This window comes from Mus musculus, chromosome 1 (assembly GCF_000001635.26).
Source record: "Mus musculus strain C57BL/6J chromosome 1, GRCm38.p6 C57BL/6J".
Lineage (NCBI taxonomy): Eukaryota > Metazoa > Chordata > Mammalia > Rodentia > Muridae > Mus > Mus musculus.
Genome location: NC_000067.6, coordinates 85,223,982 through 85,248,389, shown reverse-complemented (window position 1 = coordinate 85,248,389; position 24,408 = coordinate 85,223,982). Strand labels below are relative to the sequence as shown.

General features: G+C 42.7%; 2 protein-coding genes across 16 annotated transcripts in view; both read left to right on the top strand.

Moving 5' to 3' along the window:
• Window positions 1–7,104, top strand: part of C130026I21Rik (RIKEN cDNA C130026I21 gene) — a 41,598-nt gene extending 34,494 nt beyond the window's left edge. For 6 of the 14 annotated variants that reach the window (XM_030255714.1, XM_030255713.1, XM_017321880.2 and 3 more), the window contains 3 exons: window positions 11–91; window positions 1,251–1,377; window positions 6,493–7,101. In XM_030255714.1, the coding sequence (XP_030111574.1) occupies window positions 11–91; window positions 1,251–1,377; window positions 6,493–6,844 (560 nt within the window). In that variant the 3' untranslated portion in view covers window positions 6,845–7,101. Of the gene's footprint in view, window positions 1–10; window positions 92–1,250; window positions 2,047–2,682; window positions 3,635–6,492 lie in introns of those variants that run through there. The other 8 variants (XM_030255715.1, XM_017321879.2, XM_030255716.1 and 5 more) reach the window with 5 other exon arrangements.
• The window catches only part of Gm38510 (predicted gene, 38510), a 153,815-nt gene that overhangs the window by 60,626 nt on the left and 68,781 nt on the right, over window positions 1–24,408 (top strand). The window lies entirely within an intron of this gene.

Below are 24,408 nucleotides of genomic sequence, written 5' to 3'. Positions count from 1 at the left end.
TTGTTCTTAGCAAGAAGAAAAAAACGTCCGAACTGGTCAAATTCCAAAAGAAGACTGCAGAAAAAAAAGCCCCGTCAAGATGAGATGATGGGTAAGGGGATGCTGGAGGAGACTCCAGCAAGGGGGTACAGGAGGATGCTTCAGCAAAGGCTGTAGATCTGATGGAGTTCGTTCTGAACTCACTGGATAGGCAGGCACACAGGAGTTCTGGTCAGCACAGCGAACTGGCTTTAAATTTCACCAGACCTGTTTTGCCACTGAGTAAATGGTGAACTGGAACATGTTGGAATCCTGTTCTGAGGTTACACAGCCCAAGGTGAAGGGTGCAGAGTGTCAGGTTTCCTCTTTATTTATGCACACTAGGATGGAAACCATCCTTCCTAACTAAAGGGAGAGTAAATAAACTTTGCTACTTTGAGATAAGGTACAGAAGAGCCTGGGTCCTAGCCCTGACAGGCAGTTCAGAGAAAAAGCCCCCAGAAAAGCTTCAGAAAGGTGTTCTCATGCCAGTGGATGCAGCTGTCCTTGGGGAGGCAGCTTCCAAAGTCCCGAGAGGAAAAAGTGCTGTGTCCTCCCCTCCTCAGTGAAGGCCACTCATCCATCCACCAGTCCTGTCCACTGCAGAGCCTCTGGGCCTCTGCCACCCCTCGCCCAGAAGCTGTCTTCACGACAGGCATAGGGCTGTCCCTGCGATGCTTTAGAGGTGCCCAGTGGCCTTCGGGTGTTGCCTGTCTGAACATGGGTGCTACATGGAAGTCCCTTCCTCACTGCCTGAAGAATCCCAGGCCTGTGCCTCATGGTTTACGAGTCTTAGAAACAGGAATCAGAATCTGCCCTGATCCCGAATCCCTCCATATTTATTTATTTGGTTAAATCTTCGTTTGTTTGGTTGGTTTGGTTTTTGGTTTGGTTTGGTTTTTCTTTGTGTGCCCTTGGATGTCCTGGAACTAGCTCTGTAAACCAGGCTGGCCTCAAGGAATCAAAACTCACAGATACCTGCCTGCCTCTGCCTCTCAAGAGCCAGGATTAAATGTGTGCACCAGCACTGCCCAGCTACCTGGTTAATTCTTATAAGAGCTCCCTGGGGTGGGAACTTATGGTGATGTGGGGGGAGAAAGCATGGTGCACATAAGATAAAGCAGCAAAAGTGAGGTACATTCACCTGGAAGGGGGGCTGGGATCGGGAGCCTATGTAGGAAGGAAGGAGTGTTCCAGGAACCTCCATTTCAACCACACATGAGTTGTCTCAGCAGGAGTGCCCTCACCTGGACATGGAGTTCAAGAGAAGCTCAAGGCGGTGAGCAGGAGGACTTTGTGGAAAGATGACTCATCTACGAACGTGAAGGAGGTGACCAAGACACTGAGAGCAAGGATGAGGTGTGGCACCTGCCATTGGAAAGGCTCAGCCTGGGCAAATCTCTCAGAGCTGGTGCAGGGGTCGAGGGATACATGACCTCCGTGTTAGCAGAGAGATTTTCAGAGAGAACAGGCGAGGGGCAAAGAGAGGCAAGGAATGGCCAAGGAGTTTTTGATAAAGAAACAGCCACAGGTCACCTCAGTTGAGACCTAAGGCAGAGGGTGTCAACCCTTTAGATTTAACAATCGTAAAGATTACTAAAAACTTCCCAAGGTGTACGTCTGTGTTGTTTATGTCTACCTGTTTCTCCATTATTCATAATTTAAAAAAAACATAATTTAAAATAAAATCTTTGTTTAAAGTGAAATAATTTGGTCAAGGAAGCATGTGAGAGAAAATTATTTCTGAAGCAAAAACAAACTTAGAAGACGGGTGTCCATGCAAGCTCCTGCAGTTCTCAGTGATGTCGGGCTCTGTGAGAAACAGGTAGATGCTTAGAGCTGCATCTGAACTCACGCACCTGACTGTGGTTGTGGCAGAGGATGGGGAGAGGATCTCGCAGCACATGGAACTCCAGTCCTTTGCAAGGGCACTGCATGCTCTTAACCAGCCCCATCATCTCTCAGCTAGACTCTGAATCCTTATCTCTGGTACTGTTGTTCTCTGCTAAAATAAACTGTTATGCCAGCTGCATGTGGTAGCCTGTGCCTATAATCCCAGCACTTAGGAGGCAAAGGCGGGTAGATCTCTTTGTGTCCAATCTCTTTGATCTTCTTTCTTTCTTTCTTTCTTTCTTTCTTTCTTTCTTTCTTTCTTTCTTTCTTTCTTTCTTTCTTGTTTTTTTTTTTTTTTTTTTGATACAGTGGTTTGGTTTGTTTGTTTGTTTGTTATGTACCCCTAGCTGGCTTCAAACTCACTATGTAAATCAGCCTGGCTTCAAATTCAGAAAGATAAGATACACTTGCCTCTGCCTACCAAGTACTCAGTTTCAACGTGTGACCCTCCACATCTGGCTCTCCATCTTGGACAGGTCTTCTACTCATATAAGACTTTATAATGTCTCAGACATTTGGAAAGTGTTGAACTATATTGTGAGCTAGCAACACAGGCACATACATATTCTTGGGACAACTATGTAATTTGGAGACGTGACAGAAGTGTTCTTTCTATACTGAACTTTCCACTTTCCCACCCTCGGGAGAGGAGGCAACTTGGAGTCTGCAATCCTCAGCTCTGAAGTATGTGAGGCCCTTCGAGGGTTGGGAGACTCCTCACGGAGTGTCCACGGACAAAGAACAGTGTTTCTTTCTTCTTCTTTCTTTTAGAGATCAGCAAAGAGGCATCAAAAACAAGTGGTATAAAGAGGCCCAGCACAGCACGAAGAACCACACAAGTTAAGGATGGGGCACTGTGGGTCTCAAGATGCAGCCAGCAGGGACCCACAGTCAGAGCAGCCAGGCTGCTCTAAGCCAGACTTCCACTGCCCTAAAGAGCCCTTTGGATATTTCTTTTCTCACCACAACCTTCTCATGATAGCTTAAGACTACTTATACATAGACATGCATGAACTGGACTATGTGTGTGGTGTTATTCATCTTTCCCCCCTCCTATAAAAATATAATGTTTGACCACTGAGGACAGTATCGCCACTGCTGAGAATCTGTGTTCGAGAATATTGCTCACCCTACACTGAAAATCTCCAGCTTATGAATCAGGGTTGTTTCTAGAAATCCAGGCTCTTCCCAGACGGCTCAAAGGTTAAGGAGCACTGGCTGCTCTTCCAGAGGACCCAGGTTTTGATTCCCAGCATCCACATGGTGGCTCAAAATGATCTTTTAACTCAAGCTCAAGGAGATCCAATGACTTCTTCTAGCCTCGGGGAGCACCACTCATGATCTTGGAACACAACTATACATGCAAGCAAAACAAAACACCCATATACAGACATAACTATGCATAGGCAACCCGCACTGTTACAAAAGGACTCATGGGCCAAAGGGTGCGTATGTAGGTCAGAGGATGAGTATTATGGAGAGCAGAGGATAAGTTTTGTGGAATTAAGGCTCCTAGAATGAGATTCATGGTGCCAGGCTTACATAGCAAGCCCCATTACTCGAGGAGCCAACTCTTGATCCCACCACACATCTCTGGCGCACAAAAACTACTGCTTGCTTTAAGAAATGAGCTCTGGAATCTTCTGTTTCTCCCCCACAGTCTCTCTCCTCCCTTTCCCCTCCCTCTGTCGTCGTCGTCTTCTTCTTCTTCTTCTTCTTCTTCTTCTTCTTCTTCTTCTTCTTCTTCTTCTTCTTCTTCTTCTTCTTCTTCTTCTTCTTCTTCTTCTTCTCCTCCTCCTCCTCTTCCTCCTTCTCCTCCTCCTCCTCCTCTTCCTCCCTCTCCTCTTCCTCCTCCTTCCTTTCCTCTTCCTCCCTCTTCCTCCTCTCTCGTCCTCCTCCTCTTCCTCCTTTTCTTCTTTATTCTTTTATTTTTATTTAAACAGCCCAGTTTCTGCAAATCACTGGGGATGCTCTTCTATGTTCCATGCCTTCGTGGAACACAGATACTCTCCCAGCCCCCAGTAGCAGAGAGCACCTCACTGCTTTGCAAATTCCAGTCCTTCAGGTTGGTTCCTCTTAGTCAGCACTATAACTGCCATCCCTGTCGAGAACAGAGCACACTGTGTGCTCCCACCACCACCACCACCTCTTCCTCATAGTCACCCAGAAGAAATCCTATCTTCCTGCTCCCTCTGTGTTCCACACCCATAGGTACCACCTTAAATAAGTATTGCTTTCACAAGGAAATCCCCCCAACTCCCAACCCTCCTCCTCCCCCCCTCCCCCCTTCTCACCCCTCCCACTCCACCCCCACCCACCCCAGTCCAGGGGCAGGAGCATAGATAGGTCTCTGGATGTGGCTTGCCCCAGGGACTTCTCTTCAAGGCTCTTTCAGACTTTTGGTCAATTGTCTGTGTGCCTTCTGTTTACTTTGTGGGTGGCACTGGAGGTCAGAAGTGGATCAGTCTTGTTTTCTGTTTTGTGTCTGGCTACCTTGTGCCTCTGTTTATACCTAAACAACTAACAAATCAGGACAGTGGCCAGGACACTATGAATGCCCATACCAGGGCCTATGCTTCCCTCTGCTGGACGGTCCTTGTACTGCGCATTGCGTGGATTGTTTCTCTGGGACCTTATGCAGAGGCTTGATTGGATGGGGTAAATCCATGCCCTTGCCCATCATGCAGTCATTTGATTGTCATGATCGAACTCAAGAAAAAGGTAAAAGACTCAGAGGAGCTAAATCCACTTAGGTGCTTCTGAAGGCTTTTTTTTTTTCCTTTACAATGAAAAAGCGAATATTCCCAGATGCTTCTTTAGTCTTTTTTTATGAAACACTTAAGGAAGCAGGAGCCCAGATCCATGCTGACTGTTGTCCTCCTACAGCTTCCCCTGACTTCGAGCACATGCCCCTCCCATATTCATATCTCACTGAATCCAGTTGATTCTGGATATGGAGCCATCTGCTGGAGCACGGGCAACCTAGGAGGTACCACACACCCCATCAGCTGGCAAGTTCCTCCTGCAGAGAAGATACAGAGATAGCTCTGATCTGTCTGCATCCCAGGGCCAGCTCCCTGTCACTGTCAGGGTTCCTCACTCTCCCCATGTCTGAGCCACTCACCCCATCTATTAAGTGGATGATGCTTGCCTTCTTTTTGTTGGAATGAATGATGCAATTCTTGATGGTCTTGATCTGTCTGAGACGTCTCCAGCCACCCTACTTCAGCCCTTCCCCCTCACCCAGGCTTTTGGTCCACGGGACATCCCTGGACATGCCACCTTCTCAGGTGTAGCCATCACCTTAGCATTTCCCCCTGTGTTCTGGAAGCATCCACAAGCTGCTCTTTGGATTGCTAATTAGGTTTCTTCCATCCCATCTCTCCCCTTCTTTATCAGGCTTCCTCCATAGAAGCTCCTTCACATCAGGAAATTGTTTTTTATCTTTAATTGCTTACTTACAGGCTCCTGGTTGTTTGCTCATGCTAATGAGGGCCTACACCAGCTGTTGCAGCTCCTTAGACTAGGGCTTGATTAGCCCTGGCCCTCCAGCTCTTTTGCCTGAAGCCATTGTAGTTCCTCTCGTGGGCCATTTCCACCCAGTGACTACAGCTTGCCTTGGCAAACTTCCTGGATTTCTGATCTCCATTGTAATATAGGCTTCACCTTTACAGCTTCATGCACAGCAGACTCGGATATCCCATGAAGAGAATATGGCCTGGTGTTAGTGTGTAAAGGAATGTGTTAGGTGTTTCTTTTTTTTTAATAATTTTTATTAGGTATTTTCCTCATTTACATTTCCAATGCTAACCCAAAAGTACCCCATACCCTCCCCCCCACACACACACACTCCCCTACCCACACACTCCCAATTTTTGGCCCTGGCATTCCCCTGCATATAAAGTTTGCAAGTCCAATGGGCCACTCTTTCCATTGATGGCCGACTAGGCCATCTTTTGATACATATGCAGATAGAGTCAAGTGCTCCTGGGTACTGGTTTGTTCATAATGTTGTTAGGGGTTTCTGTTGTCATGGTTGTTGTTGTTTTCAGATTGTGTCTTGCCTTCTGGAGGGTGAGAGGTAGGTTTTGGGTTTTGGTTTGTTTGGATTTTTTAAGACAGGGTTTCTTTATGTGGCCTTAGTTGTCCTGGAACTTGCTCTGTAGACCAGGCTGGCCTCGAACTCAGAGACCCACTGGTGCTGGGATTAAAGGTGTTCACCTCACTGCCGGGCTGAGAGACTTCTTTTTACAAGAAGCTTTAGATTCTGTTTGCAGATGTAAGATGACTCTGTGCCTGGCTGGAAGTATGAACAGCACCATCTGCTTAACCCTGACTACACAACACAGATGATAAATTACTTACTCCTGGGTATAGAGAAGGTCCTCTCTATAAACTTGTTAGAGTGAACTGGGACTGTATGTAGATTCCTATAAGCAAATTAAAATCATATCAGAAAAACCAAACCAAAGATACCAGTCTGAGAAAGCACGTGGCTCCCTCATCTATGCCCTTTAAAGAGAACACCTGGCACTGTGATGGTGATGGTCCCCACCAACCTATCATCTGACCACTCCGTAGGTGCATCGAGGGTCTAATGGGTGAAGAATTCCTGAAGTCCCAATGCCTTCGATTCAGCCTGGTCCCCACTTTGCCACAGATTACTCAAGTTGCCATCTACCATCCTCTTATTGATCCATCTTGCGCTGCCATCCAGTGCAATTGCTCATCCATTCATCTGGACCCAGTCTTGCCTTTTAGACTCTGCAGTGGAACTCAACTCTACAGCTCAACCATGACCCTGCAGTCAAATCCAACCATGACTTCAGTGCCTGTCCAGAGGGCTCAGGGTCCTTTGTTATCTCACCCTACAGACTCCTATGACTTCCCAGCTGTCTCCCAACTCTGGTTTGTCAAGAGTTTGCCACCTTAACTCTTGGTAGCTAGCCTGTAATAAATATATAGATATAGGGATAGAGGTAGATAGAGATATGTTACATATGACTTATATCTTTAGTAAGTTATAAACTTATTTTTAATGTATCAGCTAAGAGTTAGTAATTATGTTGGAATGGCCTGTTTGCCTTGGCCAGGGTCATTAAGGAAAGCGGAGCTATCTGACAGATGACTACCAGTGAAACCACTGCTTGTGGATTTGTTATTATTCAATAAAGTGTTTTAGAAAGACATAAATACGTTTACCTCTGTTTGTGACACAGCACGCTCACGACACCCTGCTACGCATTGCTTGGCTCCAGTGGCCTCCTGTAACCGTGTTGCAAGCTTTCATGACTCCCTCACTCGGGCATTTTGAACCTTGCAACATCAGTACCATGCAGATGGTACCCAGCTGCTGTCAGCTCAAGATGCGGCCTGTCCCCCTTGAACAACTACCACAGCCTTTCTGTGACTTCATAACTGAACTAAAAAGACACTTACTTAGTTAAGCAGCCATTTTTCAACAGGGCTCCCTTGAGGCTCTGTCATTGTTAGACGCGCTCTCATTGCAAATGAATTTACACTGCTATATTCTGGAGCTTTCCATGAGTGGGTTCTTGCCCTCAAAGCACCTTTCCTGTTGTCCTTGTGCAAAGTCGGAGGTTATCTCTTTAATGTTGCTAATCTTTTAACAATTGCATGTACTTTACCTACACCTGCTCTGTCCCCAAAGTTAACAAGCGTCGGGGCCCTTTGCACATCAAACTTCATATTAGTGTCACAACTTCAACCAGTTTATAGTCCTTCTCTCCAAATTACACATTTTGCCTGTCTTCTCACCTTCCCTCACTGTAAACCTGGGTAAATACAGTAGGCAGTAACCATTCTATAGCCCAGGTGATACACTGCCTTGAAATTTTCCTCACTAAACAAATTATTTTATTTTTATATTTTAAATATTTTAAATTTAAATTAAATGTAAATATTTTAACATTTAGTCTCACTCAAATTTTTAGAATGCAGGCAGACTCTATGCCAACTGTAACATAATTGACCACTACCCCAGTTCCTGTTAGAGTCTTTCTGAAACTTCATGAACCTGGTTGACAGTCTCAACCTTAAATCTCCCACTAGAACAGCACATTGACCTTTAGGGCTGCTCTAGCCTACAAGGCCAACTCTTTCTATTTCTCCCACAGAGCTCTTCCTAATGTCTATAAACCACCTGTCAAGTAATGACATCAGGAACTCACTTCCTAGTGTCTGGTTTCTGTGGTGACACACCTGACAAGAAGCAATGTAAAGGACACACATTTTCTTTGCCTCTTGGTTTGAGGGTAGAGTGCATCATGGCAGGGTGGGCATGGCCCAGGGGCAGCTCATCACTGTAAATACTTGTTTACATCTCGGTGGATCAGGAAGTAATATTAAACTACAAACTGTAAGGTCCTGTGACCTGAAGTTAAAGCTGCACCTGTGATAAGGATTCTATAATGGTGACTGACTGGTAGAATCTTCATGGGAATGAAGAGCTGGAATGTTTCAAATCTAGGGAAAACTTATCTTAGACTATTTTATGCCCTCTTCAGAGCCACGCATCACCTACCTCTGTGGTTGACCTAGTAGCCCATGACTATAAGATTAAAACCCTTTTAGAATATACTAATAGTCCCCTAGCTTCCACCAACCCAAAGGGTAAGATTATCATCAGATAGAGGGGTCCCCCCACTTTACTGTAGCCACCTATCCAGCATTCCCACCAATGTATTAGAAAATTGCCTTAATTTATGATTTTATTTTCTTACCATAGAAATCATGAAACTGTTGCCACATTGGTACATGGCTTTTGGGGTAACCTAAGTCTGTGCCCCCAGGTTGTTCAATCATATTTTGCTCCAGACTAAACTATCTGATATTCCTCTTGAGATGAAACGTGTGCTTTTTGCAACCGGCACCCTTCTCCCAGTGACTATTTCCCTCAGTCAGATCCACATCTCAGGGGTTACACAATACCCCACCAACTGGCATCCAAGTATTCCAGTACATGAGCCTGCAGGGAATACTAAATCTCTTGTCTATGGGGAATAATGCTTCAGTGGAGAGTTTGCTGAGATTTTTTTTAATGTTCTGCTTCTGACTCTTTTGGATCTATGTCCAGAATTGAAATTGCTAAATCATTTTGGCAGTTCTAAGATTTATTTATTTATTTATTTATTTATTTATTTATTTATTTAGACACTGTAGCTGTCTTCAGACACTCCAGATGAGGGCATCAGATTTTTGTTACAGATGGTTGTGAGCTACCATGTGGTTGCTGGGATTTGAACTCGGGACCTTTGAAAGAGTAGTCTTACCTGGCAAGCCATCTCACCAGCCTGAAAAACTAACTAGCGTACCACAATGGTTCCACTGGGGCACAATAATTTTTGTTTTTGTTTTTGTTTTTGTTTTGGTTTTGGTTTTGGTTTTGGTTTTGGTTTTGGTTTTGGTTTTTTTGAGACAGGGTTTCTCTGTGTAGCCCTGGCTGTCCTGGAACTCACTCTGTAGACCAGGCTGGCCTTGAACATACAAATCCGCCTGCCTCTACCTCCCTAGTGCTGGGATTAAAGGCATATGCCACCATACCCGGCTCAAGTTTTTAAAGGAAACTCCATGCTTCTTTCTATATTCTCACACATTTTACAATGCTACTAACAATGGACCAATGCTCCATTTTCTCTAAAACTTTGCCAACATGTTGTCTTCTATTTCTTGGTTGGTTTTGGTAGTAGTCAACCTGATGGATATAATGTGATATCTTTGTGTCTAGTCACTCTCCAATAACACAAAGTCTTTTGGTCGTTTTCACCTCTAAAGAACAATCTCAGGGGGTGGCACATGGTCCCCTGAGCTACATTGTCTAGCTCTGGACTCACTCTTTGGTCCAGAGGAGTCTTGTGGGAAACCAAGAGAATCCTACTTCCCCGTGGAAACCTTCAAGAACCCCAAAACTAATGATCTTGGAACCCTGCCCAACCAATCCCATTCCAGTAAGAGTTGCCCACTATCCCAATTGATCCATCTGGGACAGCCTACAGAGGTGAGTTGTGTGCAGCTATCTTTCTACAACAAACCCTGGATATCCTAATGAAACTGAAGCACAAGAAGAGGATTTTAAATTCAATCTAATGAAGGTAATAAAAGTCTTTAAAGAAGAAATGAATAAATTCCTTAAGGAAATACATGAAAATACATTCAAGCAAGCAAAAGCATTAAAAGAGGAAGCAAATAAACATAAAGAAATACAAGAAAATATAGTCAAACAGGTGAAGGATATGAATAAAACTGTCTCATAGAATGAGTTTGGCAACATGAGTTCAATATATTCTCAACTATGCAAAATATAAGGATGCAATATGAATTCCATGAAGGGGGCTTCATGGACCTAATAAACAGAGGCTGCTGCAGTGTGAGCCACCTTGTCAGAAAGATATTAAGGAAGGAAATAACAAGATTTAGAGAGTGGTGATTTCATGGCAAGATCCCACCAGCTAAGTTTATTGTTTGGACTACTCAGGCAGATTCCTGAATTCAGGGTTAGCTTGGGACAGAGCTAGTTGAAGCCCAGGAGTGGTGGGGATCCCACCCAGCTAGCTTATTGTCTTTACTTATAGCAAGCAGATATCTGAATTCATTTGCCATGTTTTGTTTTATTTTGTTTTTTAAGAATTTGCTGTTCTTTTATTAGAATCAAGTTGCTACAGTCATAAAATGCTGACTCGTGGGATAACCAAAAAAGAACCTCAAGAAAATGACTGAATTGATATGCAAATGAAAGACTGGGCTTTGGTCTGCAAGAGCTAAGCAACCTGGATGAGCTGTCTGGAGAGAAAACAGAGTTCTTTTAGAATTTTTTTCTAGCAGCTACCCAGAGAGAACTGCTTGGAGAGCAAATACAGGTCTTTTACAATCTTTTTCCTTCAAGAGAGCAAAAGAGAGCTGTCTCAGGCAGAGGAAACTGTCTCATGCAGAAAGCTGTCTTGAGCATACTACAGATCCAAGAGCTATCTACAGAGAGCTGTCTAGGGAGCCATCTTGAGCAGATTACAAGGCTAATCAGCTTGTACCCATGATTTGACTTTTAGTCATTTTTTTGGTTGGTGGTGAACACTCTCCTTCCTCAGAACCCTCTCCAAGCTGAGGTTGATCCTTAGAAGAACTCAAGAAGTCAGATACCAATAATCCAAATAACCTAATTAAAATATGAGGTACAGAGCTTAATAGAGAATTTTCAACAAAGGAATCTTGAATGGCTGAAAAACACCTAAAGAAATGTTCAACATCCTTAGTCATCAGGGAAATGCAAATCAAAACAACTCTGAGATTCCACCTTACACCTATCAGAATGGCTAAGATCAAAAACTCAAAGAACAACACATGCTGACAAGGTTGTGGAGCAAGAGAAATACTCCTACACTGCTGGGGGAGGACAAACTTGTACAACCACTCTGGAAGTCAACTTGGCAGTTGCTCAGAAAATTGGGAATAGTTCTACCTCAAGAACCAGCTATACCACACCTGAGCATGTACCCAGAAGATGTGCCACCATCCCACAAGGACATTTGCTCAACTATGCTCAGCAGTTTTATTCATAATAAATAGAAACTGAAAACAACCCAGATTCCCTCAACTAAAGAATGGAGACAGAAAATGTGGCTCATTTACACGTGGACTACTACTCACCCATTAAAAACAAGAATATCAAGAATTTCTCACGCAAATGGATAGAACTTTAAAATATCATCCTAAGTGAGGTAACCCAGACACAAAAGGACATGCATAATATGTACTCACTTATAAGTGGATGTTAGCCATAGAGTATAGGATAACCATGCTATCTATAACCAACAGACCCAAAGAAGTCAAATAACAAGGAGGGTCCAAGGAAGGATGGTTGAATCTTTTTCAGAAGGGGAAACAAAATAGATATTGGACATTAATGGAAGGAGGGAACTGGTTGGAAAAGGGGATGGGAAGGGGAGAGGGCTGGTAGGTAGAGATCATATATGTGGAGAGCAGGGGAGAGAGAAGGAGATCAGAAATGGGAGTGGCCAATCTTTAGAACATGCCAGAGACCTGGGATAGGGGGCAGCCCCAGAGGGTCTAATGGGTGCAACTCTAGCTGAGATTTCTAGCAGTGAGGGATATGGATCCTGAAGTGGTCACTTCCTATAGCCAGGCAGGACTCCCTCTGGAGAGATAAGGATAGCCATCCACCCAAAAGCCTTCGACTCAAAATGTGTCCTGCCTACAAAATATGCAGGGACAAAGATGGAGCAGAGACTGTAGGAATGTCCAACAATAACTGGCCCAACATGAGACCCATCCCATGAGCAAGAACCAGTCCCTCACACTATTAATGATACTTTGTTATGCTTGCAGACAGGAAGCTAGTATAACTGTCCTCTGAGAGGCTCCAGACAGCAGACAATGGAAAAAGATGTAGAGACTCATACACAAACATGAGATGGAGCTCAGGGAGGCTTACGGAAGAGTTAAGAGAAGGATTGAGGGACTCAAAGAATACAGGGACTCCACAGGAAGACCAACAGACTCAACTAACCTGTACCTTCAGGGACTCCCAGAGACAGAACCACCAACAAAAGAGCAAGCACAGGCTGGACTTTGGCCCCTGCACATATGTAGTAGATGAACAGCTTGATCTTCATACAGGTCCCCCAAAACAGGAACAAAGGCTGTCCTTGAGTCTGTTGCCTGCCTGCCTGTGGATCCCGTGCCCCTAAATGAATGCCTTGTCTGGCCTCAGTGGGAGAGGATCCACCTAGTCACTCAGTGCCTTGATATGGGGGGGGGATGTTACACCTTCCTCTTTTCAAAAGATAAGGAAAAGGTAGAATGAATAGGGGGAGGGAGGACTTGTGTGATGGGGTCCTGGGAGGACAGAAAGTGCGATATTAGTTTGTAAAATGAATAAATTTAAAAAAAAGAAGAAGAAGAATCGCAGTTTAGTAAATATGAGAGATAGGATAATATCCCACACTCCCCAAAATATGTCCTTTTTATAACAGTCAGAACTTAGGATTTATGACTTTCTTTTGATTTCTTACTACAAAAAAAGTCTTGAACTAGTAGGTGTTTGTTTGTTGGCTTGCTTGCTTTGGTAGTGCTTGAAGTCAAATCTAGGGCCCTAAGCATGCAAGGCAAGTCTATCTGTGTTCTCAGCTCATGAGCATGTTACATGGCTATGTCAGCTATGTTAGGATAATTACATTATTAAGATTGCAGATGGTATTAAGCTTGCTAGCAGGTTTATTTCTCGTTATATTAGGTTGGTTTCATCATAGCATCTTGATACCTATCCTAGCTTGTTGGGATAATATTTTTTTCACATTGTGTAATGGTGTGTCTCTGTGTTTTCAATTGTTAATTCTGTAGGGCAAAGGACTAAATGCTGGGAGGAATTGGTTTTGTCATTTCTATGGCCCATCACCAGCCTTATGTTTGTAAATACTTGTCCTTCCACACCTGCTCAGATAGCTGAAGCTCAGACAGCTCTCTATACCTAGAGGCAATCTAGAAATGTACCAGAGATTGTCTCGATGCTGATTAGTCCCAATAAAGATCTGACAGCCAATAGTCAGAGAAGAAAATGGAGGGCAGAACTTGCAGGCAGAGAATGATTTAAGGGGAGATTCAAGCAGAGGTGGGAGATTCAAGAAGGACATGGAGGGAGCAGAGAAAGGTATAGAGCTAGCCATATGGTGGGTCACTGGCTAGTTAGGTTAAGTTTAGAGTAGCCAGGAGACTGTCCAAGTCAAAGGCCTGAGCTTTCAACTATTATAGAAGCCTCCTTGTCATTATTTATGCCGCCTAGCAAGTCCCCATATACTGGCCATTTTTATGTCAACTTGACACAAGCTCGAATCTTCAGAGAGGAGAAAACCTCATTTGAGAAAATGCCTCCATAAGATCAGGCTGCAGGTAAGTCTGTAGGGTATTTTCTTAATTAGTCATTGAAACTGAAAAGCCCAGCCCATTGTAGGTGGTGCCATCCCTGGTCTGGTGGTTTTGGGTTCTACGAGAAAACAGACTGAGCAAAGCCAAGAGGAGCAAGCCAGAAAGCAGCACCCCTCCATGCCACCTCCCCTGTATCCTCATAGCCTTTCTTTTCCACTACCTCTGGTGGGTGGAGGGCTAGAAGAGGGAGTTAAAGTATTTAAGAACCCATTTTAAAAGTAAGGTTTTGAAAAAAATTCTAAGCTACACATTTGTGTGTTGGGTAGGAAAATTGGTGCTTACTCATTCTTTCTTACAGAACTCAGTCAGAGTTCACCTCTCTGGTGAGTCCTCCAGGGTGGGAAGATGAGAAAAGACTGTCCGTAGCAAAGGCCAGTGTTTGTGGAGACTTATGGTTTTTCAGGAAAGTCAGTTATATCACAGGATGTTTTCCTGAAACAGACATGGGTGAAAGGATGTTTTGCTAAAGCAAGCACGTGAATGGATGTTTGATGAAGGACTCTTTACTAAACGACACCCATGTATTGGCTCATCTGACAGTGTGTTACTGAGCTCTGTTTGTTGTGACTCCATTGACAGAAATGCACCAAAAAACTTCTGCTTCTTGTCACTTCCTCGGACTCAGGCTGATGGGCATAGTGATGTCATCTGATACAGACTCACATGGAGTTTTGCTAAAACAGACTCACATGGTGAGTCTCATCTGTGTGAGGACTTGTGTTTGCTATCCTGACACCACTGAGCTGGACTGCTAGTATATTCGTGAAATGTTTTCAAGTGGATGGAGCAGCCTCTGCTGATTCCTGTGAACTGAACTGCTGAGTTCCTGACAACGCAGATGGGATTTGCTCCAAAGAACTATTTCTAAACAGGTCCAACTCCCCTGTATCCTCATAACCTTTCTTTTCCACTACCTCTGGTGGGTGGAGGGCTAGAAGGGGGAGTTAAAGTATTTAAGAACCCATTTTAAAAGTAAGGTTTTGAAAAAATAAAGTCTGAGCTACACGTTTGTGTGTTGGGTAGGAAAATTGGTGCTTACTGATTCTTTCTTACAGAACTCAATCAGAGTTCACCTCTCTGGATGCTTGCCTCTGGTAGATGGTTCTTACTCCACCTCAACCCTCTCCTTCAGCAGCGCCCTCTATAGTATCCTCCAACCTTTTATCAGAGAGCTCCTCACTTGGAGGCAGGAAGCCTTATGGCTCAGTCTTTTCCAATGTCCTCAAGGCCAGACCCGTCATCACATGGTCCTCTTATCCCTTACGAATACTCTGGTGGTACAGGAGAGATACCTCAGTGATTAAGAGCACTGGCTATTCTTACAGAGAACCCAGGTTCAATTCCCAGCATCTACAGTACAACCATATATAGCTGCAGTCCTATGGGATCCAATGTCCTCTCCTGGTCTCCTGGGTTACTGCACACACATGATGCATATATGCATGCAGCAAAATCACACACTAAATAATAAAAATAATTTTTTAAATAATTTCTCTCCACCAGTGTAAGTACATGTCATTACTTAGCTACCCAGCAGACATTCCCAGCCATAATCTTTGACCTTCTCAGAGGAAAAGAATAATTCAGGTTTCTAACTGTGGTTTGAATTTCTGAAACATCTAAATGGCCAGAATTCACTCAGTATTCTCTTACAAGGATAAAAATGTCAACTTTTTCCCTCTTGCTTTTAAAGAGTTTCCAAGTTTGGTCTGACTTCAGCCAGTGTCTGCTCCCAAGCTAAACAGAGTCAGCAAAGTCCCACACAATAGTGACATGGCTGCAGTTAGGGTAAATGGAACATGCATATGAGGTCTGGAATTTTTAGGTAAGTTGCATTTTCTTTCTTGAGTGACTTAATTTCTTAGGGATATTTGCAGTCCAACTTCTCTGACTATTTGTCCAACTTCCCACGCTTTCTGTCTCATTAACAGCACATCATGTGGGAAGGGTAGGTTTTATGGGGAACCCGGTTAGTTACAAGTGACTTTAATCACCACTTCCTCCCTCTCCTTCCTCTGTATCTTATCCAAGCTTAAATTTGGAGTATGAAGGATTTCACACCTCTCCCTATCCTTCCCCCCTCCCCCTCTCCCTCCCTCCTTTCTCTTTTCCCCTTCTCTGCCTTCCTGTTTGCATGGCAATTTCCTTGGCCTCCTTCCTTGGGGCCAATGAACTTGCCAAGGTAAACCTGCCCTTTTCAACTCTTATTTCGGTTTGAATTGGCTTATTCCATTTATGGAGAAAACCTATTTTTTGAAACTGTAAACAAGCCCCAATTAAATGTTTTCTTTTGTAAGAGTTGCCAGGGTCATAGTGTCTCCTCATAGCAATATAGTACTGACTAATACATTCACATACATGTACGTATGTATATGTCCATGTATACATATATGAATGTATATGTTCAAATACATTTAAATACAGTTTGCTGAGTCTTTATTGTTTGTGTGTATATGGTTTCAAGACTGACCTATTTGTTTGTTTGTTTATTTTATTTTTTATTGATTTAGCTTTTCAAGACAGGATTTTTCTGTGTAAAAAGCCCTGGCTGTTCTAGAACTCACTTTGTAGACCAGGTTGACCCAGAGATATACAGGTTGTCTCTGTATTATAATAATGCTGATTTCTGAACTGGCAGAGATCCAGTTACAGGTGGGACTTTGAAATTGTTAAGCATCTCCTGTCTCAGTGTTTTGTAAATACTCCCTCTCTCACCTTCTGATTGTGTTATTAAAAAGTTGACCGACAAGAGCTGGAGAGGTGGACCAGTGTTTAAGAGCACTGACTACTCTTCCAGAAGTCCTGAATTCAATTCCCAGCAACCACATGGTGACTCCCAACTACCTGTAATGGGATCTGATGCCCTCTTCTGGTGTGTCTGAAGACAGTGACAGTGTACTCATATACATAAAATAAATAATTCTTTTTAAAAAAAGAAAAAGGAAAAAAAGCTAGTGGCCTATAGCAAAGGCAGAAAGTAGAAGGAAGAACTTCTCGGAAGAGATAAGAACTCTGGGAGAGAGACAACTGGCCACCTTCCTCGTGAGAGCACAGGGGTCCGCCCGGCCCGAGAGGTTTCTGCCTCAGGCTCCAGCGGGAGCCACCTTGGTTCCGGGACTCCGCAGAGGGCAGGCTGCATGGGTAAGGGTGTGGAATACAGAGGTCAGCAGTTTCTGGGTCAGGCGAGAGCCACAGAGCTTCTGAGGCGGCGCCATCTTAAGCTCCAGACACCGGCCACCTTCCTGGCCAAAGCAACACAGCTTCTGGGAAAGATCCTGTTTTGGGCCTTCATCTTCGGCCAGGAGGAGGTCCAAACACCAGATAACTGTGCACTGAAAGAGGAGAGCTTGCCTGCAGAGACTGCTCTGACCACTGAAACTTTCCCTGAAAGAGGAGAGCTTGCCTGCAGAGACTGCTCTGACCACTGAAACTCAGATGAGAGAGCTAGTCTCCCACGTCTGCTGCTAGAGGGTAACAAAATCACCAGAGGAACAATCCCTAAACAAAGACAACTATAACAACTAACTCCAGAAATTGCCAGATGGCGAAAGGTAAACATAAGAATCCTACTAACAGAAACCAGGACCACTCACCATCATCAGAACCCAGAACGCCCACTTCGCCCAGTCCAGGGCACCCTAACACACCTGAAAAGGTAGACCTGGATTTAAAAGCATATCTCATGATGATGGTAGAGGACACAAAGAAGGAATTTAATAACTCACTTAAAGAAATAGAGGAGAACACTGCTAAAGAGTTACAAGTCCTTAAAGAAAAACAGGAAAACACAACCAAACAGGTAGAAGCCCTTATAGAAAAACAGGAAAACACATCCAAACAGGTGATGGAAATGAACAAAACCATACTAGACCTAAAAAGGGAAATAGACACAATAAAGAAAACCCAAAGTGAGGCAACGCTGAAGATAGAAACCCTAGGAAAGAAATCTGGAACCATAGATGCCAGCATCAGCAACAGAATACAAGAGATGGAAGAGAGAATCTCAGGTGCAGAAGATTCCATAGAGAACATCGGCACAACAATCAAAGAAAATGGAAAATGCAAAAAGATCCTAACTCAAAACATCCAGGAAATCCAGGACACAATGAGAAGACCAAACCTACGGATAATAGGAATTGATGAGAATGAAGATTTTCAACTCAAAGGACCAGCAAACAGCTTCAACAAAATTATTGAAGAAAACTTCCCAAATCTAAAGAAAGAGATGCCCATGAACATACAAGAAGCCTACAGAACTCCAAATAGACTGGAACAGAAAAGAAATTCCTACCGACACATAATAATCAGAACAACAAATGCACTAAATAAAGATAGAATACTAAGAGCAGTAAGGGAAAAAGGTCAAGTAACATATAAAGGCAAGCCTATCAGAATTACACCAGATTTTTCACCAGAGACTATGAAAGCCAGAAGAGCCTGGACAGATGTTATACAGACACTAAGAGAACACAAATTCCAGCCCAGGCTACTATACCCAGCCAAACTCTCAATTACCATAGATGGAGAAACCAAAGTATTCCACGACAAAACTAAATTCACCCATTATCTCTCCACGAATCCAGCCCTTCAAAGGATAATAACAGAAAAAAACCAATACAAGGACAGGAACCACGCCCTAGAAAAAACAAGAAGATAATCCCTCAACAAAACTAAAAGAAGATAGCCACAAGAACAGAATGCCAACTTTTTTTTTCTTTTTTTTTCCATTTTTTATTAGGTATTTAACTCATTTACATTTCCAATGCTATACCAAAAGTCCCCCATATCCACCCACCCCCACTCCCCTGCCCACCCACTCCCCCTTTTTGGCCCTGGTGTTACCCTGTACTGGGGCATATAAAGTTTGCAAGTCCAATGGGCCTCTCTTTCCAGTGATGGCCGACTAGGCCATCTTTTGATATGTATGCAGCTAGAGTCAAGAGCTCCGGGGTACTGGTTAGTTCATAATGTTGTTCACCTATAGGGTTGCAGATCCCTTTAGCTCCTTGGCTACTTTCTCTAGCTCCTCCATTGGGAGCCCTATGATCCATCCATTAGCTGACTGTGAGCATCCACTTCTGTGTTTGCTAGGCCCCGGCATAGTCTCACAAGAGACAGCTACAACTGGGTCCTTTCAATAAAATCTTGCTAGTGTATGCAATGGTGTCAGCGTTTGGATGCTGATTATGGGGTGGATCCCTGGATAAGGCAGTCTCTACATGGTCCATCCTTTCATCTCAGCTCCAAACTTTGTCTCTGTAACTCCTTCCATGGGTGTTTTGTTCCCAAATCTAAGGAGGGGCATAGTGTCCACACTTCAGTCTTCATTCTTCTTGAGTTTCATGTGTTTAGCAAATTATATCTTATATCTTGGGTATCCTAGGTTTGGGGCTAATTTCCACTTATCAGTGAGTACATATTGTGTGAGTTTCTTTGTGAATGTGTTACCTCACTCAGGATGATGCCCTCCAGGTCCATCCATTTGGCTAGGAATTTCATAAATTCATTCTTTTTAATAGCTGAGTAGTACTCCATTGTGTAGATGTACCACATTTTCTGTATCCATTCCTCTGTTGAGGGGCATCTAGGTTCTTTCCAGCTTCTGGCTATTATACATAAGGCTGCTATGAACATAGTGGAGCATGTGTCCTTCTTACCAGTTGGGGCATCTTCTGGATATATGCCCAGGAGAGGTATTGCTGGATCCACCGGTAGTACTATGTCCAGTTTTCTGAGGAACCGCCAGACTGATTTCCAGAGTGGTTGTACAAGCCTGCACTCCCACCAACAATGGAGGAGTGTTCCTCTTTCTCCACATCCACGCCAGCATCTGCTGTCACCTGAATTTTTGATCTTAGCCATTCTGACTGGTGTGAGGTGGAATCTCAGTGTTGTTTTGATTTGCATTTCCCTGATGATTAAGGTTGTTGAACATTTTTTCAGGTGCTTCTCTGCCATTCGGTATTCCTCGGGTGAGAATTCTTTGTTCAGTTCTGAGCCCCATTTTTAATGGGGTTATTTGATTTCTGAAGTCCACCTTCTTGAGTTCTTTATATATGTTGGATATTAGTCCCCTATCTGATTTAGGATAGGTAAAGATCCTTTCCCAATCTGTTGGTGGTCTTTTTGTCTTATTGACGGTGTCTTTTGCCTTGCAGAAACTTTGGAGTTTCATTAGGTCCCATTTGTCAATTCTCGATCTTACAGCACAAGCCATTGCTGTTCTGTTCAGGAATTTTTCCCCTGTGCCCATATCTTCAAGGCTTTTCCCCACTTTCTCCTCTATAAGTTTCAGTGTCTCTGGTTTTATGTGAAGTTCCTTGATCCACTTAGATTTGACATTAGTACAAGGAGATAAGTATGGATCGATTCGCATTCTTCTACACGATAACAACCAGTTGTGCCAGCACCAATTGTTGAAAATGCTGTCTTTCTTCCACTGGATGGTTTTAGCTCCCTTGTCGAAGATCAAGTGACCATAGGTGGGTGGGTTCATTTCTGGGTCTTCAATTCTATTCCATTGGTCTACTTGTCTGTCTCTATACCAGTACCATGCAGTTTTGATCACAATTGCTCTGTAGTAAAGCTTTAGGTCTGGCATGGTGATTCCGCCAGAAGTTCTTTTATCCTTGAGAAGACTTTTTGCTATCCTAGGTTTTTTGTTATTCCAGACAAATTTGCAAATTGCTCCTTCCAATTCGTTGAAGAATTGAGTTGGAATTTTGATGGGGATTGCATTGAATCTGTAGATTGCTTTTGGCAAGATAGCCATTTTTACAATGTTGATCCTGCCAATCCATGAGCATGGGAGATCTTTCCATCTTCTGAGATCTTCCTTAATTTCTTTCTTCAGAGATTTGAAGTTTTTATCATACAGATCTTTCACTTCCTTAGTTAGAGTCACGCCAAGATATTTTATATTATTTGTGACTATTGAGAAGGGTGTTGTTTCCCTAATTTCTTTCTCAGCCTGTTTAATCTTTGTATAGAGAAAGGCCATTGACTTGTTTGAGTTTATTTTATATCCAGCTACTTCACAGAAGCTGTTTATCAGGTTTAGGAGTTCTCTGGTAGAATTTTTAGGGTCACTTATATATACTATCATATCATCTGCAAAAAGTGATATTTTGACTTCCTCTTTTCCAATTTGTATCCCCTTGATCTCCTTTTGTTGTCGAATTGCTCTGGCTAATACTTCAAGTACTATGTTGAAAAGGTAGGGAGAAAGTGGGCAGCCTTGTCTAGTCCCTGATTTTAGTGGGATTGCTTCCAGCTTCTCTCCATTTACTTTGATGTTGGCTACTGGTTTGCTGTAGATTGCTTTTATCATGATTAGGTATGGGCCTTGAATTCCTGATCTTTCCAAAACTTTTATCATGAATGGGTGTTGGATCTTGTCAAATGCTTTTTCTGCATCTAACGAGATGATCATGTGGTTTTTGTCTTTGAGTTTGTTTATATAATGGATTACATTGATGGATTTTCGTATATTTAACCATCCCTGCATACTTGGAATAAAACCTACTTGGTCAGGATGGATGATTGCTTTAATGTGTTCTTGGATTCGGTTAGCGAGAATTTTATTGAGGATTTTTGCATCGATATTCATAAGAGAAATTGGTCTGAAGTTCTCTATCTTTGTTGGATCTTTCTGTGGTTTAGGTATCAGAGTAATAATGGCTTCATAAAATGAGTTGGGTAGAGTACCTTCTACTTCTATTTTGTGAAATAGTTTGTGCAGAACTGGAATTAGATCTTCTTTGAAGGTCTGATAGAACTCTGCACTAAACCCATCTGGTCCTGGGCTTTTTTTGGTTGGGAGACTATTAATAACTGCTTCTATTTCTTTAGGTGATATGTGACTGTTTAGATGGTCAACTTGATCCTGATTCAACTTTGGTACCTGGTATCTGTCCAGAAATTTGTCCATTTCGTCCAGGTTTTCCAGTTTTGTTGAGTATAGCCTTTTGTAGAAGGATCTGATGGTGTTTTGGATTTCTTCAGGATCTGTTGTTATGTCTCCCTTTTCATTTCTGATTTTGTTAATTAGGATTTTGTCCCTGTGCTCTTTAGTGAGTCTAGCTAAGGTTTTATCTATCTTGTTGATTTTCTCAAAGAACCAACTCCTCGTTTGGTTAATTCTTTGAATAGTTCTTCTTGTTTCCACTTGGTTGATTTCACCCCTGAGTTTGATTATTTCCTGCCGTCTACTCCTCTTGGGTGAATTTGCTTCCTTTTTTTCTAGGGCTTTTAGATGTGTTTTCAAGCTGCTAGTATGTGCTGTCTCCCGTTTCTTCTTGGAGGCACTCAGAGCTATGAGTTTCCCTCTTAGAAATGCTTTCATTGTGTCCCATAGGTTTGGGTACGTTGTGACTTCATTTTCATTAAACTCTAAAAAGTCTTTAATTTCTTTCTTTATTCCTTCCTTGACGAAGGTATCATTGAGAAGAGTGTTATTCAGTTTCCATGTGAATGTTGGCTTTCCATTATTTATGTTGTTATTGAAGATCAGTCTAAGGCCATGGTGGTTTGATAGGATACATGGGACAATTTCAATATTTTTGTATCTATTGAGGCCTGTTTTGTGACCAATTATATGGTCAATTTTGGAGAAGGTCCCGTGAGGTGCTGTGAAGAAGGTATATCCTTTTGTTTTAGGATAAAATGTTCTGTAGATATCTGTCAAGTCCATTTGTTTCATAACTTCTGTTAGTTTCACTGTGTCCCTGTTTAGTTTCTGTTTCCACGATCTGTCCTTTGAAGAAAGTGGTGTGTTGAAGTCTCCCACTATTATTGTGTGAGGTGCAATGTATGCTTTGAGCTTTACTAAAGTGTCTCTAATGAATGTGGCTGCCCTTGCATTTGGTGCGTAGATATTCAGAATTGAGAGTTCCTCTTGGAGGATTTTACCTTTGATGAGTATGAAGTGTCCCTCCTTGTCTTTTTTGATAACTTTGGGTTGGAAGTCGATTTTATCCGATATTAAAATGGCTACTCCAGCTTGTTTCTTCAGTCCATTTGCTTGGAAAATTGTTTTCCAGCCTTTCATTCTGAGGTAGTATCTGTCTTTTTCCCTGAGATGGGTTTCCTGTAAGCAGCAGAATGTTGGGTCCTGTTTGTGTAGCCAGTCTGTTAGTCTATGTCTTTTTATTGGGGAATTGAGTCCATTGATATTAAGAGATATTAAGGAAAAGTAATTGTTGCTCCCTTTTATTTTTGTTGTTAGAGTTGGCATTCTGTTCTTGTGGCTGTCTTCTTTTTGGTTTGTTGAATGATTACTTTCTTGGTTGTTCTAGGGCATGATTTCCGTCCTTGTATTGTTTCTTTTCTGTTATTATCCTTTGAAGGGCTGGATTCGTGGAAAGATATTGTGTGAATTTGGTTTTGTCGTGGAATACTTTGGTTTCTCCATCTATGGAAATTGAGAGTTTGGCCGGGTATAGTAGCCTGGGCTGGAATTTGTGTTCTCTTAGTGTCTGTATAACATCTGTCCAGGCTCTTCTGGCTTTCATAGTCTCTGGTGAAAAGTCTGGTGTAATTCTGATAGGCCTTCCTTTATATGTTACTTGACCTTTCTCCCTTACTGCTTTTAATATTCTATCTTTATTTAGTGCATTTGTTGTTCTGATTATTATGTGTCGGGAGGAATTTCTTTTCTGGTTCTGTCTATTTGGAGTTCTGTAGGCTTCTTGTATGATCATGGGCATCTCTTTTTTTATGTTTGGGAAGTTTTCTTCTATTATTTTGTTGAAGATATTAGCTGGCCCTTTAAGTTTAAAATCTTCATTCTCATCAATTCCTATTATCCATAGGTTTGGTCTTCTCATTGTGTCCTGGATTACCTGGATGTTTTGAGTTAGGATCCTTTTGCATTTTGTATTTTCTTTGACTGTTGTGTCGATGTTCTCTATGGAATCTTCTGCACCTGAGATTCTCTCTTCCATTTCTTGTATTCTGTTGCTGATGCTCGCATCTATGGTTCCAGATCTCTTTCCTAGGGTTTCTATCTCCAGCGTTGCCTCGCTTTGGGTTTTCTTTATTGTGTCTACTTCCCCTTTTAGTTCTAGTATGGTTTTGTTCATTTCCATCACCTGTTTGGATGTGTTTTCCTGTTTTTCTTTAATGATTTCTACCTGTTTGGCTGTGTTTTCCTGCTTTTCTTTAAGGGCCTGTAACTCTTTAGCAGTGCTCTCCTGTAATTCTTTAAGTGACTTATGAAAGTCCTTCTTGATGTCCTCTATCATCATCATGAGAAATGTTTTTAAATCTGGGTCTAGATTTTCGGTTGTGTTGGGGTGCCCAGGACTAGGTGGGGTGGGAGTGCTGCGTTCTGATGATAGTGAGTGGTCTTGATTTCTGTTAGTAGGATTCTTACGTTTGCCTTTTGCCATCTGGTAATCTCTGAAGCTAGCTGTTTTAGTTGTCACTGTTAAGAGCTTGTTCTTCAGGTGACTCTGTTAGCTTCTAAAAGCAGAGCTGGAGGGTAGCACTCTCCTTAGTTTCAGTGGGCAGAGTATTCTCTGCAGGCAAGCTCTCTTCTTG